The following is a 19010-nucleotide window of genomic DNA, read 5'->3' as shown; positions in this document are numbered from 1 at the left end:
ACAAAGACAGTTTGAGTAATTTAATTATACTTATAAGTTATAACTTATGGAGTACTGTAATAATTTAACACAAATCATGAAAGTTTGATACAAATCATAGATCATGTTAAAAATTGTGATAGTTCCCCCAATAACTAAACTAAAAGTGTAGCTTATGTTGTGTCGTAATCAATTAGATTAGTTTAACCCATCCCCATGCGTCGGGCAGCAATGATCAACAATTAACTAAAGCAACTTTAATTGTGATTTTTCTTTATAATAAAAAAAAATGTCATTGCCGCCTTTGAATCATGCATCATAGAAAGAGAGTTGTTGGTTTGACTAAAATCAGGGATTTGGTTCTAGACAACTTGTTTATGAGATAATACTTGTTTAATAGTGCCTGATACCCTTAATTATTATTATTAATTGTCATAATTCATCCCGGAAAAACATATGATTAAACTGCATGATATTCTTAGGGAAGCATATAATGAAATTGAAATTTCGTAACCTTAATTAATCTATAAGGATGAGATAAACTATAGAGATACGGGAACGACCACCTTTTTACATTAACCGTAAAATCGTTTCTTTTTCGAATGTCATAGAACAAAGCCAAAAGCCATTACAAAATTTTGTCAACTCTTTCTATTATGCCGTCAATATTTACAGTATTGCCCTTGCTCTCCACTAAGTAATCGAAATTTCCACATTTGTTCCCAAGAACAAGAATCTGCTAGTCAGTAGAGAGGTCTAATCGAAACAGATTCCTCCACAATCTGGCATCAAACTCGGATGCGAACCGACCCGGTTAAGCTCCAAATATCAAGACGCGTCTCTCTCCAACCCACAAACCGCTTTTATACATAACGACGATCTTGATTATCATGATTGAGAATGAATCTGCAGAGAAATCAATCGTTCCAACAAAGAAGCATGACAACACATCTACGAATGATGTAAAGCTTAGCTCTTTGTTCTTTAAGTACAGCTCCAAGTCCTCTGCTCGACACCCTTCTCTTTGAACCTCCCATGCTTTGACTTGATCCCATCTTCATCTTTGATATAGAGATCGATCCAAAAGACTGGCAAAAACGGAAAACAAATAAGGAGTTTCTTTTCTTAGGGTTTTTGAGATATGTATGAGAGAATTAATGTAAATGTTGAGGTTACAAAAGAAAGGAGTCTTTTTATAGAAGAATAGAAAGATAGGAATGAGACCCCACACAATTCTCTATCAGTACCCACTTGTGTGTTTTTGTGTTATTGCAATTTAATATCGTTGAATCTGAATGGTTTATATGGTCACAATTTCACAAAACCCCCAAAACATATATGCCCTATTTGTCCCCGTTGTTGGTATGTATCAAGGCACACATGCATGCCACGTGGCTGCAATTTATTTTATTTTTGGTTAATTATTAGCAGATTTTTCAAACAGACGAAAATGGTTCGTCTCTCCTTCCACATATATATATATATATATATATATGTGCTGTTATGCTGTATATATTGCTTCTAGATAATTTGTTTTTTCTTTGCTTCTAGATTTTAACGTGGTAATTTTCATACCAACCGAGTTTAAAGCGATTCAACGAGGTTTAATCTACACACGCTCGCAACAAACTTGAGGTTATATATATTATTTATATATACGGAAAATTTGTCGCTAATTTGTTTAAAAGAAGCTACATATACTTCATCAGTGCATGACACAGGAATATATCTGTCGTAATAAAATACAGTTTTTCAGTGACGTCCTATACTTATCTATCTTTGAATATATTAAGGCCATTTTTTGGGGAAAAGGAAAACGAAAAAATCAAGGCTATTTCTGCAGATACATGATATCATATGAAGTGGCCGAACATTGTCTTTTTCTAGTAATAGCATTTTAATTAGAAACAAATAAATGAGAAGACACATTTGGTTTTGCATCTACCATATTTCTTGTGTTGTTATTTTTGAACTTAAAGAAATTCCATGCGATTTTCAACATGATAAATAATTGAAATTCAAAAATTCTTGTAATAATTTCGTTTCAACTTTTCCAAACTATCGGTAGTATTTTTTTCATAACAGAAGCTTCTAAAACGTAAGATAGCCATTTCAGCGTGACTGGAATAGTAAAAGATTGTATCCTTAATTCTTATGACATATAAGAAGGTGAGTAATTCAAACTCGGATTTTTTCGCGCAAAGATCATTGATGTACTGAAAATAAAATCTTTGCATCTGATTGTTTTCGTGTGGGTGTCGTATATCAGAAATCAATAATAGTCTCTGAAATGCAGACTCTCAAAATCAGAAAAAAAAAAAATCATAATAATATTGCCGTGGATTGATCACATCTCTCTCGTATGGTATAACATGAATATCCAAAATATCAGTGAGTGAAAGTGAAAGATAATATATTAATTAGCTGTGACCACAGTCAAATTTTGTGGATGATATAAATAGTTGGGTTTGTCAGAATACTTTTATTATCATTTGATGTTTTTAAGTGTTGGATCCACGTCAGTGTACCAATCTATTAGACCACGCACAATATGAAATTCTGTGGTGTGCTGTGATGTAATGTAATGATATTTTTGAGAAAAACATGCTTTCTAATTTCTTTTACTTGCTAAATTATATATAGGATTTATATTTTTATTTAATTTACAAACAACTTCATTTCCCATTCTGGAATTGGACTCTTTTTTTTTTTGAACCTTAATTGGACTTATTTTTCATTATCGTGTGCATTGAACTGAGAAAACAGTTAGTTTTATCGTATATATCAATCAAACATCATTAATTTTTCTAATAGTATGCACGTACGTATGACTATATATGGTCTATTGGAATTTGTTAGCTTCTAGAAATACGTTGGTTATGTAATTGCATTTCAGTGATGTCAACAGAAAATGGTTATACATTTCAGCTTGGGTACATGTTATCAAAACAAACTATCCAACATTAACGAGTTATACTTCAAAATATTGTCTTTTTCATTATTTGACTCTGGTAAAGTATCCATGACGTGGCACGCATGTTGAGATTCGTTTAGTGCGAATGTATCATCATTAGTATTAATTAATTAAAGAATGCGTTAGCCATTAGGTGAAGATTACTATAATAACTTCTACTCCCTCTGTTCAGAATTATTTGATGTTTAAGGTTTTTGCACACAGTTTAAGGATTTATTTAATTTTTATTTTTTCTATACTAAAAATATTATTTATAATTCATTTAAATATCATTCAGCCAATAATAAGATAATCTGCAGAATATAAAAGGTCAAAAACTATAAAAATTCATTAAATTTTGCATTGAAAAGTGAGAACATCAAATAATTCTGAACAAAAAAAACCTTCTAAAACATCAAATAATTCTGAACAGAGGGAGTAATTAATTGATTTACGGTTTGGCGCACGAATTATGATTATATGATACTAGGTAATTAGACCGCAACTTGTGCGGACACAAAAGTTTCATAAAATAATTACATCATTAAATTATTAACTTTGTTAAAAGAAAATCTTCTACAAATATAAAAACAATGTTAGACATTCGACCGTTACCATTTACTCGTATATTTATAATTACAGAAGGTTTTTTCTGACTATTTTTTTTATCTTTTCTTCAACAGAATTCTCTCTATTTTTTTGTAAATGTGTGTCATTCTAATCGGTTATTTGACGCGTTTTTCTTCTTCTTCTTAAACATATTTGGTTTATGTTTCTTCTTCTACTTAATCGTCTTTGACTTTGACTTATTTTTTATCATTTTTTGTCTTTTTTAACAATTATTCTTCTTCTTTTTTTGGTATATGATTGTCTTCGTCTTCCGATTTTTCTTTTTATCGTTTTTCGTCTTCTCTAACTTTTTATTCTTTTGTTTCTTCTCCATCTTATCTTCAATCTCAACTTCTTCCGCTTCGTCTCTTTCTTCTTATTTTTTTAGTTTTGTTTATCGTCTTCCTCATATTTTTCTTTTCTCATTTTCATCATATTCAGTTTATTCTTATTATTCATCACATTCGTCATCTTTAACTCCTTTTACATATTTTTTTAGTTTTTATTCATCATCTCCAAATCCTTAACTTCCTCCTTCTTCTTCTTTGATGTCTTGGTCTAATCTGCATTTTTATTCTTCTTACAGTCTTTATTTTCTTTGTCTTTGTCATATCTTTTTTGTCTTTTCTGACTGTTTTTATCTTATTTTTTTCTTTTTGTTATCTTATCATTCTTCTTTTCATCATCTTGTGCGGGCACAAGAGTTTCATAAAATAATTACATCATTAAATTATTAATTTTGTTAAAAAAAAATCTTCCACAATAAAAACAATGTTAGACATTCAACCGTTACTATTTACTCGTATATTTATAGTTTAGAGATGGAAAAATTTAAGGTTTTTTTTGTGGTACTCTTAAATTTTCGCTTTTTGGGTGTTTTTTTTAAATTAAAACAATAATTGAGATGTATAAAAAACTATGATCGTTTTTTTTTTTTTAAAGTAGATTAAAGTTATAGTTTAGGGATGGAAAAGTTTAGGGTTTTTTTGTGATACTCTTAAATTTTCGCTTTTTGGGTGTTTTTTTAAAATTCAAACAATAATTGAGATGTATAGAAAACTATGGTCGTTTTTTAAAAAAAAAGTAGATTAATAAAGTAATAATTTTTTTTAATTAAAACAATGATTGAGGTGTATAGAAAATAATTTTCGTTTTTTAAAAATATATTAAGAAAATAATAGAAAATAATAGACCTTTTTTAAAAATATATATATTAAGAAACTAATATTTTTTTAATTAAAAATGGTAGATTTAAAAAAATTATAGTCGATTTTTTTATTTGAAAACAGATTTAATTTAAAGATAAGATTATATTTTAACTAAGATTATTAAATTTTAACTAAATTTAATATAAACTAATAATAACTAAACTTAATTTGAACCAAGTTAAAAGTTAATATAAACTTCTTAATGAGGGATATGATGATAATTAACCACCTCCAGAATCAATGAGAGAGCTGGAAATCAAAAATTTATTTCGTTTATAATATATATGATATCAAACAGAAGGATAGAAGGCATTTTTCAAGTATATTAAATAGATAATCACAAACTTTAAGATAGTAAAACAAAACCTGTGTATAGTATGGGCCTTCATAGATAAAACAAAAGCACTTACTTATTAGGTTTCTTTCATTACCTTTGAAATTAAAATCCGACCCAATGTTGTAATAGCTTATCATTGGCTCAGATACATTTAGCTGAAAAATGTTATACGACGGTTCTTTACTTCTTTTCATCATACATAAATCAACAACTTATGTACGATTAATGATCAGCCCAAGAAAAAAAAAATTAATGATCAGCCCAATTATCAAGTATGAACTATAGTCTACTCATGGAAGCCACTTTTCCTTCCGGGCTTATTCAAATAATTAGGGCCTTTCTACCCAGCCAGAAAATTTATTTCTGAATTACGAATAGCAAAGAATTTGTGATGAATATCTATATATTTGTGTAGTGAAAAGTTGATAAATCATCATTAAGCTAAAAAGAAAGCACAAAATAACTTAACTTAATTAGACCTGAATGCAATTATCACAGCACCACTTGCAAATTGTGAATATGAAGATGTCGAAGACCCGGCCGTAAATTCCTAGAGGTCAGCACCGGCAAAGAGAAGCACATCAATGGTTGCTCCGAAGCTGCAAAAGAGACTCGCCACCCTGAAACCCAATCTTAGTCTGTTGTTCCTGAAGGCCTTGGCTCCAAAGTAAAATGCCGTGTACAAGAAGATGGTTGGAATGAATCGGGCAGGGACATAAGCGAAGAGCTGCTCAATGAGGTCGTGCATGGAGAAGCTGGTAAGATACACGGTGATCTTAGACTCATTATATAATTATAAGATTCATTATATGATTATTATCGTAAATTACTCATAGAAAGCTTATGTGTAATGAGTTCATTATGTTTCTTTTTTTTAGGTTTGGACTTATAACATAATATAATTTTTTTAGATAATTTTAAATTAATTATTTTTTTTTAATATGTTTCTACTTTAAATCTAACGGAGTTGGTTTCATATTATATAATCAATAACACTTCTTATTTTTCTTTTTTTTTAGAAATACTATATGATTAATGAACAAATAGCGCACGTTAAAAAAAATCAACGTTGCTTGCAGATCTATGATTATCTCTATAGATAATATCAGAGCATAGATAATATGTATATGTGTGTATCCCTAACAAGAAAAGACCAACATAATGTGATATTCAGCATATATACATATAGTTACGTTTATACGTAAGCAAAATAAAATCATCACTCAACAAAATCATATCTCTTTCTCTCTTTTTGTCCCATTCGCAGTTTTGTTTTTGGCCGAAATTCTATTCGCAGGTCTTAAATGAAAAGGAACAGATTTTTTTTAAAAAAAATCGTTTCTCTTTTTTTCTGTTTTCTTACTAATTCTTACACCTCTATGCTGCATCTGTCTACAGTATGACTTATGTCTGATAAAAGATTGGCCAAGAGTCATCACCATATTAAGATTATAACTATCTGATTAATAACATTTGAAATCGGTCTTGTATTAAATAATTTTTGAACCAAATTAAAACGAAGAAAAAGATACAGCTTATCGTAACAATGACTCAATGAGTTACATAACACATTTTACACTACAATTGATCTGGACCGTTTTTACATTACACATCAAATAGTTGCATAATCTAATTAATAACTCTTTCCGTTGACTCCACAGCAGACAGTTTTCTTTCATGTGATAGGCTAGACACCGTCGGATCAAAACCCCATCACCTCTTAGATCACATGCCACGTGGCTTCACCCGTGAATGTTTTTACGGCCGTCAAAAATTAATCAATTGGTAAAAAGCCCTTCACAGCTTTAACCGAGCTGTATTTTAGCTTTTATTCCACGTCAGAGCAAAACGCGGTTGTCTTCCTCCACCGTCGGATTGCTAATAAAATCAGCTGTCAGAGATCAACGGTGAGTAACGAAACAGATCGTAAGGAGCCCAAAGCGAATCCAACGGACACGGCCTTCTCGAGTCAAGCCTTAGCCATGGCTTCCCTTTCCCACTCCAATGCAAAAGACTCACCGGACCTGGATGCAGATTCCGGCAAAGCCCCTCGAGGTTATCTCCGCCGAGACCATGCTGATTCCACCTATGCTCCACCGGCTCAACATCACCGGCGAAAACCAGCAGAAACGGCGGCAAAGATCCCAGCTCGTAGATACGGTGTCGTTTCTGAATCCTCATCCACGTCTCTAGCTTCACCGTGAATCTCCCTTCTCTCCATCTCCCGAGATCGATCACCATCACTCCGGTGTTGAAGTAGCAAGCCTTCCTCCCTCTCAACGCCGATTTGTAACCCTGGCTCGACGACCAGAACCTCGCCGTGAAGTAGTTCGTGAAATTGGCGTGGCAATACTCCGGAGCTCCGACGACGTGACGGCCTAGATCGATTCCCCAGAGCTTCGCGACGTCGTCGACGACGACGAGATCGGAATCGAAGTAGATAACGCGGCGGACGGCGGTTGGGAGGAGATCGGCGAGGTAGATTCGCGCGTAGTTTAAAGGCTGGTCTAAGGCACGGCGAATGGAGGAAGAGATTTTGCTGCGGACGAGGTTAGGGTCAAAATGGTAAATCTGGAAAGTGAGGTATGGGAAAATTGAGGAGATTATGCGGCGGAGATCGGCGCTGCGTCGGTGAGTGGCGATGAAGTGGAAAACGACGTTTTCAGGGCAAGAGGCGTGTTGGAGAACGGAGAATACTCCGGCGACTGAGCCACGGAGGTAAATGGCGTCGAGAGTCATCGCGATGTGGATGATTGAAGGGTTGTGTGTGCGATTTTCCGGTGACCATACCGTTTTGATGCATTCTCGGCCGTTTCGAAACGCAGGAGCTTCTCGAAACGCGGGGAGGTCTGTGACGGTGGTGCTAATCGCGATTGGTAATAGTAGAAACAGACATAAACGCAAACGCAGTGACGACATTTTTAGGTGTGTGTTTTGTGTAGTCTGTGAGTGAGTGTGTGAGTGAAGACAAGATAGTGTTGAGAGAAAGACAAGCGGCATTTTGTGTCTGTGTTAATGGCGGATTAAGGGTAGTTTCGACATTTTAAGAAAACCTTCGTTAATGATAATTAAGTGTGATAAAATGTTTATGTTTTTGTTATAAGGTTAGTGAATTTTGGGGATAATTTCAATAATTATGAAGCAGATATTCTCTGGAGAGCCAGCCTGGCGAGGAAGAGACGCGTACGAAATTTGGGTAATGCGACTCGCGAAGGGTCGGATAGTATGTGTCGAAGACTAGAATATCGTTATTCACGTGTTTGAATAATTTGACTCTGTTGACTATATTTCTTATAATCGGACGGCCATTAAGCGTAAGCGCAAATAAACGAGAAAGGTTAAGAAATTGTTAACAAGGGTGACTGATGCGCACGTGTAAGCACGCACCAATGATAGTCATGGAGGTTTCATCAACGCTTTATTCGAGTTTACAACAAGCGTCGGTGACTAACAAAAACGAAAATCACCCGAGGATGAAAAAGGAAAAAAAAGGAAGAAACAAGAACCAAAATCTTGATTATTGCTGAGATTTCTCTTAAAGAAAGACTTTGTTTCTTTGTAAATGCATGTCTCAACTACTTATTTGCCATAAAATGATGGCAAATCCAATTTGGATAATGCAAAATTGTTACGCCATTTGTATAAGCTGTCCATGTCGGCAAAGAGTTGGGTACTGGGTAGGTAATACCAGAACATCATACGGGTTGGATAGAGATAATTTTTTTTTTTTTAGCAAGGATAGAGAGAATTCTTGTATATATAAATTATATATGAAGTGGGCTATTAAAACGAATGGACAATAATTTTCTTTAAAAAAACAAAGTAATAGACGGATCATTCGCATTTCGAGTAGGGTACCAAATAACATGTTTTGGATATACAACGAAGTCTTTTCAAAACCAGAAAATTTAGATCTATTGAATATTTAAGAATTTAGAGTCGGCTAAACATTTTTATAATTATTCCTCGTTACATAATATTTTTTTCTTCTCAGAAATAGTAAACATTTTTAGATACTGTTTTTGTTCTTTTGAATAAAACACAAGAATACATTGGTCCAGGATGAATATGATGCAAAAATAAAGATGAAAGTTGCAACTCAAATGTTTGATTTTTTTGCTTTGTAAAACGAATATTATTCTACACGGATTCTTTTTTTTTCACTCTTCCCAATTTTTTTCATATGTACTTACAAAATTTTTCAAATTGTAATGTTACTCCATGTTTCTTTACATTACTACTGTATTTAAGGCGCAGTTCTGTTTTGTTTTGTTTTTTTAACATTAGTTCTGTTTTGTTCCCCCTAACATGCAATGTGTATCAATCAATAAATATTGCTATAGTCTTGTTTTTTCTTAATTGCTAGCTTCTAATCGAAACTTAAACATAGACTATTATAAGGTGGAAGTGCTGCTCGGTTGGAGATGGAGTATAGTTGTTATAGTAATTACGTTCTGAATCTGAAGTTTACGAAACTCACATGTATCTTCAAAATTTCAAATCACGAGTTGTCAATGGTTATATGACTTGTGCGCTTTTACGGCTGTTTTTATATTAAACGCAACTCATTAGACTAAACAATTACATGCAAATCAATATATCGGTAGAATGGTCCGTCCTCCTTTTTCTATCTACATAAGTGAAATCGAAGTTCTATGAAAACTTATGTACCCATCGAGACCCATACTGCCACTATTGTATATAATTAAAATTCATATGCTCGCAAGCAATTGTTGTAGCAAAGTCAGATCCCGCCGGGCCACCGACACAAGAACACAAAATATCCTTTTAAATATTTTCATATAAAAGTAGGGACAGGCAAAAGTTAATGCCCCTATCAATTTTCTGTCTCATTAGCTTTACACCATATTCAAATTTTAATAATTTTGCCCTTTGGCTTAGTCTGCTTACTTAGACGAACTTAATAAAGGGTTCAAAAATGTTGAGTATTTAGAGGAATATAAGTAATTAAGAGAGAGAGAGAATAAATTAGAACAGACAATGACTTTTATAAAAATATATGAATAGAAAAGGCTTTTAATGTGAATGGTGATAATATTAATATGAATACAAATTCTATGTTTTATTAATATTAAATAGTATCAAAGTAGGATGACTGTTTATATCATAGGCTGGAAATTGAATGAGCTATAGTTTTGTTCAGAAAGATATTATTTAATGTTTTATTGTAAAAGCAATATTTGTACTTAGAAGTTAGAACACAAAGTTTGTAGCTGCACAAAAAGGGAGTTGTGTTGTAATGAACATCATTTTTCTGTTATATGTGTTATCTGGCCTAAAACTTAAACTAAGGCCCAAACTTGTTTTGTCTCTGAAGCCCAATTATATATATGCCCATTATTTTATTACGCTTGGATCCAACTCTCTCCGAATGAATGGGAACTAAGTTTCAAAGGAAGATGATGAAACCCATAAAATAAGAACAAAGATGTATGACAATTTACGTTACTGGAGGGAACAAACAACATTTATTACGCAAAAGAGAAACTATGAGAATGAGTTTCTATGTCTTTTTTTCATTGACTTTAAGAAAAAAAAGTGGTAGTATACCTCATTTAATTTTACGTAGTCTTTTCTATAAATTTTGACTTTCTGCTGTCGGGGACAGATCCGGAAGACAATTATATCGAGAATTCTTATCTCGTTTGAATTGGCTATTAGCATGAGGATAAATTTTGACGAAATTTTAAAATTAAAAATGGAGTGTACAAGTGGCATATGCATACCTGGAGAGTTAAGAGAATGAGAATTAAGAAGTTCCGGGTACGTACGAGTAGGTACAACTCATTCTTGCGTGTATTAGGGGTTTTCTTTATATGTATATGAACAAAATCTAGGGTGCGCTATAGTCGTTCATGTTTTATTTAATAGTTATTCCATCAAAAAATGATAAACTGATTCTAATCCACTAACTACTCCCTATGATGTCATAATCTCTAATCATATATAAGATTTCGAAAACCTCGATTTGTCATATAAATTTCTACAATACCTTGGTTCAAATATCTCTATTATATGTTACACTTGGTACTTGGTGTCTTAACTGATTTTCTTCTTCCTTTTTTTTGGCATCGTGTCCTTAACTGATCTAATCTCTAACAACATGTAAATTTTGTATGTGCATGGGGGTTTTTAAATAACGAATGAATTACTACATGCGAAGTATATTGGTTAAGATGTCTAACGATTTTTATTAGAGAAATGATTAATTTGATCTATTAATCGATCGTAATATTTAATATGTTTGTCTCTTAGAGAAAACTTGAAGTTTACTAAATTCAAATCTGAAATTGATTACATAATACATTCTAGACATCAAATTGTTTCTTTATTCTTAAGAATAACTTATCCATAAGTTCCCTTTACAGACGTTAAAAGCAAATAAACCTAAGAGAATTTTCCATTTACACGTATTTCTAGGTAACCTACAGGCTACACATGCATACAAACATTATATATACACTTGGATACGAATGAACTATCACTGATAATTGATGGAAGCAGCAAAAAAGTCAAAAAAAATTATATGCGAAGCTGGCAGATAGACTTTGATGGATTATAAGGAGAAGACTTTTATAGAGATTGGTGTTATGTGAGAATTATAAAGAAGAGCAAGTGGGTACTTTATTTTAAGACCAGTGACCCATCTCTTGTTTTGTTGCTACGTTGTGGTAACAAACAAATAAAAATCACATATAAAACATAGCCTTTAGATTATCTAGGTCGATTATCAACGTCCAAAGTCCGTGTCGTAATCCGACTGATAGTTGGTAGCAACTGATTGGATATTAAACGTACAGTTATAATTAGAGTTGCAAATCTATGATGTTCTTGAATAATCAATTAATTTGATCGATCAAAGTCTAATGAGTGACCTTAATTACACGTACTTTTTATATGTAATATGCATCAATATTAATGTATACCTTAATTTCAGAGAAACAAAAAACTGTAATTTTAATTATAACGTGCAGATTATGATTCCTAAACTCTTACAAGTGGCTGAAATTATATATATTCTATGTTTTACAATATCGAACCTTCATCTAGTTATCGACTCTTCGTGGTTTTGGATTAATTGACCGACTGTTGGTTTACTTTTATTTTCTTAATAATCTTAAAGCTTTGTTCTCGTATATATATCGTTATTTTAATGGACATATAAATACAAAATACCATGACTTCGCTTTTGACGTCAACGACCTCTTCTAAGTTTGACTATTCGGGGAATATAAAATTATATAGGTCGAGGCAAAAATAAAAAATAACAACAAGTTTTAACAAACAAAAAAAATCATGAAAAGAGTTATTAATCTAATTTGCTCACGACCACTTACACTTACAGTGAATTACTTGCTTTTTGTATTGATTAGTTTAATATCTTTTCACTTACGAACTATACTCGTAAACCCAGATGTATTGAAGAACAAGTACGAATACGATAAATGGTTATTCGGAAATCCGCAGTTAATAAACATGTATATATATACATTATTACATTTACATTTATAGATATACTGGTCGGGAGTCAATAACCTATATTATAAAGCTTAATTGTCATTTTAACAGCGATTTGTTATGTTGGACTCCGTCAAAGTCATCGGCGGAATGTGTATTATATGATGTCTTAAAATTGTCGGTCCCTTAATATATACTTATATAGGATATGTGGCAAAATATATACATATATAAAATATATATAGTGAATAAAAATCAACATTTGTGTTAATTATTGGCTTTTCTGTTGAAACAAACAAAAACCAACTTCATTTGACGGTAAAATAAAGTAAACTTTATTGTAATTCCAATTATCAGTAATTAAATAAATATTGCGAGTCGCCGAGCCATTGACGACTTGTTTTATTCTTATTATAGTCAACTTATTTTTATTTTATCCTTTTGACTTTTTTTTAAAAAATGGTTTTCATGTTATCTCAACAGTACATGTTCATTTTTTTTGTTAAATGAAAATGTTAATTTCTCTATATTTAAATGAAAATGTTCATTTCTCTAAATACGTAAAAGTTACACGATTCGGCTCGCCCGATTTACTGGACTTTGAGTACGTAATCCCGCAATCCACAAAAACATACCATAACAGCATCTCCAACCCTGCTCTATTTTTTGCTGCAAACTCTATTTTGGAGTAAATTTCACTTCAACCCTACTCCATTTTTTACTGTAAAATGGAGAAAAAATAGAGATTGCTCCATATTTAAAGTAAACCTTTATTCTACTCTATTTTGCAGCTATACTTTTTTTATTTACAATCTAATCCTTAAAATATTAAATCATTATAATTTTATACTTTTTATCAACACAGCATTATTTTCGACATTATATATGGCTATATGCATTTTTTTCAGATATACACTTAATATTTGTATGACACATATCACTTTGACTTTTATATATATATAATTAAAAAATGGTCTCTATATATGTATATATATATATATAACTATCGGTTTAATAATTAAGTTTTTAGTTTATGATTCATGTTTATAAGATTTTTTGACAAGATTATAGGACTTTAATAGTTTAAAAAAATATAAAATAGACAATCATAAATATTTGAACACAAATTTTTATTTCAAAATATTACAACTTAAAATAAACTGAAAAATACACAACAAGTGCTAAAATCAAAGATAAACATAAAAGTTTAACACAACAAATACAAACAATTTAATATTCTGCTAAATCGATTCCTGATCCACCGATATCATTAAAATATTATCCAAACGAAGTTGATGGAGGAGGAAATTCTTGATTTTGTTGTTGAGCATTCCGCTTTTGTAAAATTTTTGTTTGTTTGCCTTGAACACATGCACGAATATTTGGATCTGATATGGAACTCATGTCATAAAATAACATTTTGTTTTCCATCTTCAGCTCTTTCAAAGCATAGTTTTTCTGTTGAATCTCCAGATGATCTTGTCTTTGTGCACTTTTCTTCTTTAATTGCTCCAAAAGTTGTTTATTTCCTTCTTCTAAAGTGTTGATAACTGATGTTGTTTGATCAACAAGTTTTCTTTTATTTTTGGATTTCTTGATCCCCATTGGTCGTGGAGAGGGAGATCTGCTAGTAAGCTCGTCGGTATCATCTAAGTTTAAAGAAAATGAAGACAAACCTGGAGATGCTTGTGTAGGAGAATCAATGGAATTTCCAGACTCGAACGATGTATACTCGGCACGAGGTGGGATTAATATGCGTTTAGGATCGGCACCATCTTTAAACTTTTCAAAGTTTTTAATAATATTCCAAACATGTTCAAATTTCCAACCTGTTTTGAACTTTGGATCTTCTTGTAGCATTAGTTTGGCTTGACTGAATTGCATATCAATAAAAAACAAAAATGTTACTATTCAAAAAGTAGGAATACAATTCCTCTACAAATCAAAAATAAAACAGAGCCTTAAATTTCTTATGTTTTTATGATTTTATGTAATTTTTATTTAATAAATATTTTAATTTTATTAAATTCGTAAATTATAAATATTTTAGATAAAATAAAAATAAATGGGTTATTTTGTAACTTCTAAAAGTTATAGGTTATTAAAAGTAAAAGAAAATAGAATCTATTAGGAATATTCTTTTTTGGAGTAAAAAATAGAGTCATACATTGGAGCAAAATATAACTCCATTTTGGAGTTACTCCAATTTGGAGTAAAAAATGGAGATTTATATTGGAGATGGTCTAAGAGCATCTCTCCAATGTATGACTGCATAATTTTCTTTATTTTGGAGTAATTCCAAAATGGAGTTGGGTTTTACTCTAATGTAAACTCTATTTTTTCTTCCAAAATGGAGTTATGACAAAAAAATAGAGAAAACTCTATTTTTTGCTCCATATTTGGAATAACTCCATTTTTTACTCCATTTTGGAGTGAGAATTGGAGTAGGGTTGGAGATAATCTTGCTGCAAACTCTATTTTGCAGTAAAATTTGGAGTATGGTTGGAGATGGTTTTAAGGGAGAAAAAAAAAGACATACCATAAGGGTAATAACGTCTTTACACGCCAATCATATGATGTCAGAATTCACCTTCTCAACCAATGGGATTATGTGTGCACACAGGAAAGAAGGTGGACCCCCACATATTTCTTTTTATTTAAAAACTTAGTCAAGAAAAGCAACTTCGAGTTAACATGAGAAAGAAGAAAATAGCTCCTGAACTGTAAGTTACTTATTATTCGGTAAGTGTTCATGTTACTATTAGATTCTTGTTTACTTTTTATTGACATTATTTTATTTCCGAGTCCGTGATTTGCTATACACTAGTTTCATCTGATAGAATTAGACTAATTTGATTTCCGTGGGATATACTAATATTTTATATATTATAGGTTTGAAAACAAATGAAAATGTTACAATATGAGTGCGTGGAAAATGATATCATCAAATTGTAATTAGTATTTGCTAATCACGAACCTTCTTCTACGCAAGCGTTTTTTAATTCCCACATATAGTAGAAGTCCAAGGACGATCACATAATTATTTGTTCACTTTAAGTCGTAGCATTCCATTATTTAAGTTGACCTTGTTTGGCTCTAATTGGCGTGGTTTACGTGTGAACATAAACAGACAACTTGACGAAACGCATAATACGCGTGACATCTACGTGGCATAAAGTTCTTATTTGCTTCAAAATACCTTTTTATTCTCTTAGTGAAGAAATAAAATTCGATTTTGTTTATATAAAATAAATTCGATTTTCCTATTTTTGTTTGACTGTGGACAAGAATATAAATATCTGATACCTTCCTCCAGAAATAAATTTCAAATTAATTTTTTTATTTGATTACATTAAAATGGTTACATACCATACACCTGCCGCTGCTGAAAGAGTCATCGTTTTCAAGTATCCAGAATATCTAAATAGTAATTCTAAAAATTATGTTCTTTACCAACGAAAGAAAACATCGAACAGTAATGCGTTTATGGACGCCACTTGTACCGATATACTGAAACCACGAGAAATAAATGTGATGCAGCTTAGTTCCAAAAATAATTTCATGGGTTCATTTGTCTTAGCTCTATACTGAACGTGGTCGTTTTCAGAGCTTTGTTTTTTAATATTACTGTTGCAAGAAAATCTCTTGGTGCACATCTATTTAATCTTTTATCTTGGTTAAGATCAATTAGATATTTAAAATCTAAAATGAAACCGATACTATTTCATCAAATAATAATCAAACCGATGCGTTATCTAATATTCATTGACCAAATTAAACGAGAAAACTTTACATTAGTGTCGATAAATAAGACGAAACTAACAAATTACAATCGTTAGTTCTATTTAAATTTCGCATAGTTGTAAATACCGAGTATGTATCAGAAAGGACTCATTTTCAATTTCATGTATACAATTTTTTTTTGAAACGACATGTTTACATTTTTCCTTTGAAAGTATTTTGGCGTATTACATCATCGTTATCTAATTTGTGTAAAATAAAATAACTTTTATGCTTTGACCCCAAAAAAATTACTTTTATGCATTCTCTAACTCGATCGAGATCTTATCGAGTTATCTCCAACGTCATGAAAGGGAAAGAACATTGAACATAACACACATGTATATATATATAAAATATACATCATTCATTCTTTTACTTGATTAATTAAACCCTTTCGTGCATGTGACGAGATCGACCATTGTAATAACGAGAGATTCGATTTTTGTCACAAATCCTTATCTATCTGCAATTGTTTATCAGCGATATGAGATTATCTTAATAATTTTAATGCTATCAATCTCTCGATTTTTTTTTTGTTTTAAATAAAAGCTTATATGAACTGATGATCTGAAACCCAAACAAGGAAAATGTAATAGCAACTGTCGTAATTAATTCTGTACAAGCAACAAAAATGTGGCACCTTATTAGGTTGGTAGTTCGGAATGAATCACAAACAGTATTCACGCACTTAAAACATTTTGTTTCTACATGCAATAGTAGTATAGTACAACACCTCCCTAACTAATATCTAGCAAACTGCATTTGAGAGGAACCACAAATTCTAGTAAATTTATCACAAGTTCATAAATCGATATGTCCACACACATATTCGAATTAAAACAATTGAATTTTCTTCAATGCCTATATCACAGTATTAAGCAATGTGTAATTGTGTATCGATATCTATATGAAGTATCAATATTTTATTCAGCTCCTAATTCTAACGGTATCGGCCAAATTGGACCAACCGGTTTGGATAATAATGAATATCAACTGAATGAATTTATTATGTGATATAGTACGTGGCGTGCCGTTGTTAGATGAGGATTAAGATGGCGCAGCCTTAAGCATTTTAAAGCCTTTAAGCTATCTTAAGTCATTTTAACTAATGATTGCTATTTTATTAGATAATCTATAACCGAAAGCCTTCTACTAAACATAAGTTATTATTTTTTAACATTATCATATATATCCCCTAACGATAATCGAGATTTATATAAACTAATCTAAAAGTATTCATAACTAGATAACATCACCTTTCGAATATAACGTTTTGATGATTCGACGATTTACTCTTTTCACTAAAAAGAATGTTCCTATACACATCACCAGCTAAAAGTTACACACTTAGTTGACTACTCTCGTAAGATTATGAATTTATGATGTGGAAATCTTAATGGAGGAATATAAAGAACCCATACTTGTTAACCGATAACCACTTGACATCATCGAAAGTTCGGTTGGTGGAATAATAAAAGTTTATACATTTATACATTAGCCATCGAATTCTCACGTTTATCTATTACGTACATTGTCACTTAGTACTACTATTTTTTTAACAACCAGACGATCCATTTTTTACAAAGACTATCTATTACATTGTCGGTCAGTATTGTATTTTAAATATCTTGTAAACGATAATTTATAGCTAGAAAAAAACGACCAATTTATTCGTAAATTTATCATCGAATCCAAGTGATTGAATCCATATTCTACAAAAAATTCAATATTATTATTGAAGCTTTATGAAGACAGTACACTATGATAGACATTATCAAGTTTTGGTAGTATTTAAAGAGTATACAACAACAACAAAATTGTTTTGACTTTACAACAATTGAGCTTTTAATTGTTAATTGGAAGCTTCAATATATATATATATATATATATATAGATAAATTTTGCCGAAAATTTGTATGCCATCTTTTCTTTTAATTGAGCTTTTAATTGTTATTGATATACAGTTGTGGATTTAATATTTACGTAATTAACAAAATATCAAGACCATCAACATCTAATCGAATTAAAATTAACATGTAATCCCAATTAATGCCTATCACGGAATTTACTAATCTAATTTATTTTATCGTTTTCACTGATTTTTTATATTCGTTTAACAACAAGCGAAGCTACGTTTTCATTTCGGTCACATTTTTAGAATAACTTAACAAAATCTATTAATATCTCTGCCTAATCTTCTATACTTTTGACAATTATCGGCCATCTTCTATCGTAATTATATTTATGTTCTGTCAAAAAGAAAAATACTTTTGTTAGCCTTTAACTCTTTCCACAGTTTTAAGAAATAAATAAATTGTAAGCCCTATTCTAAGCTTGCAAATACTGTTTCTGTTGGTCTAGTTATGGTTTAGCTGAAAATATGGAGATATAAGACAATACTGTTTCTGTTGGTCTAGTTATGGACTTATGGTTTAGTTGAAAACATTAATTATTTAAAAAACATGTTTTTATCGAGGCCATTTAATACTAAACCAGGACGCTTGTCTTGTTTTCGAAGTTACATGAAAATGAAAATACCAGCAACATATATATAATAAAGGGATAATAAATAAAATAAAAACATTGAAGACAGCATGTATAAGAAATGGAATCGTTGAGTTGGATACAGGTAGGAATCCGAATAAATAATTAGGTGTGAAAT

The 19010-nt window shown here is 31.2% G+C and overlaps 2 protein-coding genes across 2 annotated transcripts; both read right to left on the bottom strand.

The window, feature by feature from the left end:
* Positions 1-530: 530 nt before the first annotated feature.
* LOC112084076 lies at positions 531-1160 on the bottom strand. The gene has a single exon (XM_024152674.1). The coding sequence runs from the start codon at positions 1038-1040 to the stop codon at positions 897-899; it is 144 nt and encodes a 47-aa protein (XP_024008442.1). The 5' UTR covers positions 1041-1160; the 3' UTR covers positions 531-896.
* A 5411-nt stretch (positions 1161-6571) lies between these two features.
* On the bottom strand, positions 6572-8379 carry LOC18993544 (probable galacturonosyltransferase-like 3). The gene has a single exon (XM_006417078.2). The coding sequence runs from the start codon at positions 8084-8086 to the stop codon at positions 6974-6976; it is 1113 nt and encodes a 370-aa protein (XP_006417141.1). The 5' UTR covers positions 8087-8379; the 3' UTR covers positions 6572-6973.
* Between the last annotated feature and the right edge of the window lie 10631 nt (positions 8380-19010).

The sequence above is a fragment of the Eutrema salsugineum genome, unplaced genomic scaffold, assembly GCF_000478725.1.
Source record: "Eutrema salsugineum unplaced genomic scaffold, Eutsalg1_0 scaffold_5, whole genome shotgun sequence".
NCBI classification, from domain to species: Eukaryota; Viridiplantae; Streptophyta; class Magnoliopsida; order Brassicales; family Brassicaceae; genus Eutrema; species Eutrema salsugineum.
The sequence above is the reverse complement of the archived record's forward strand: the minus strand, read 5'-3'. Positions and strand labels throughout refer to the sequence as shown.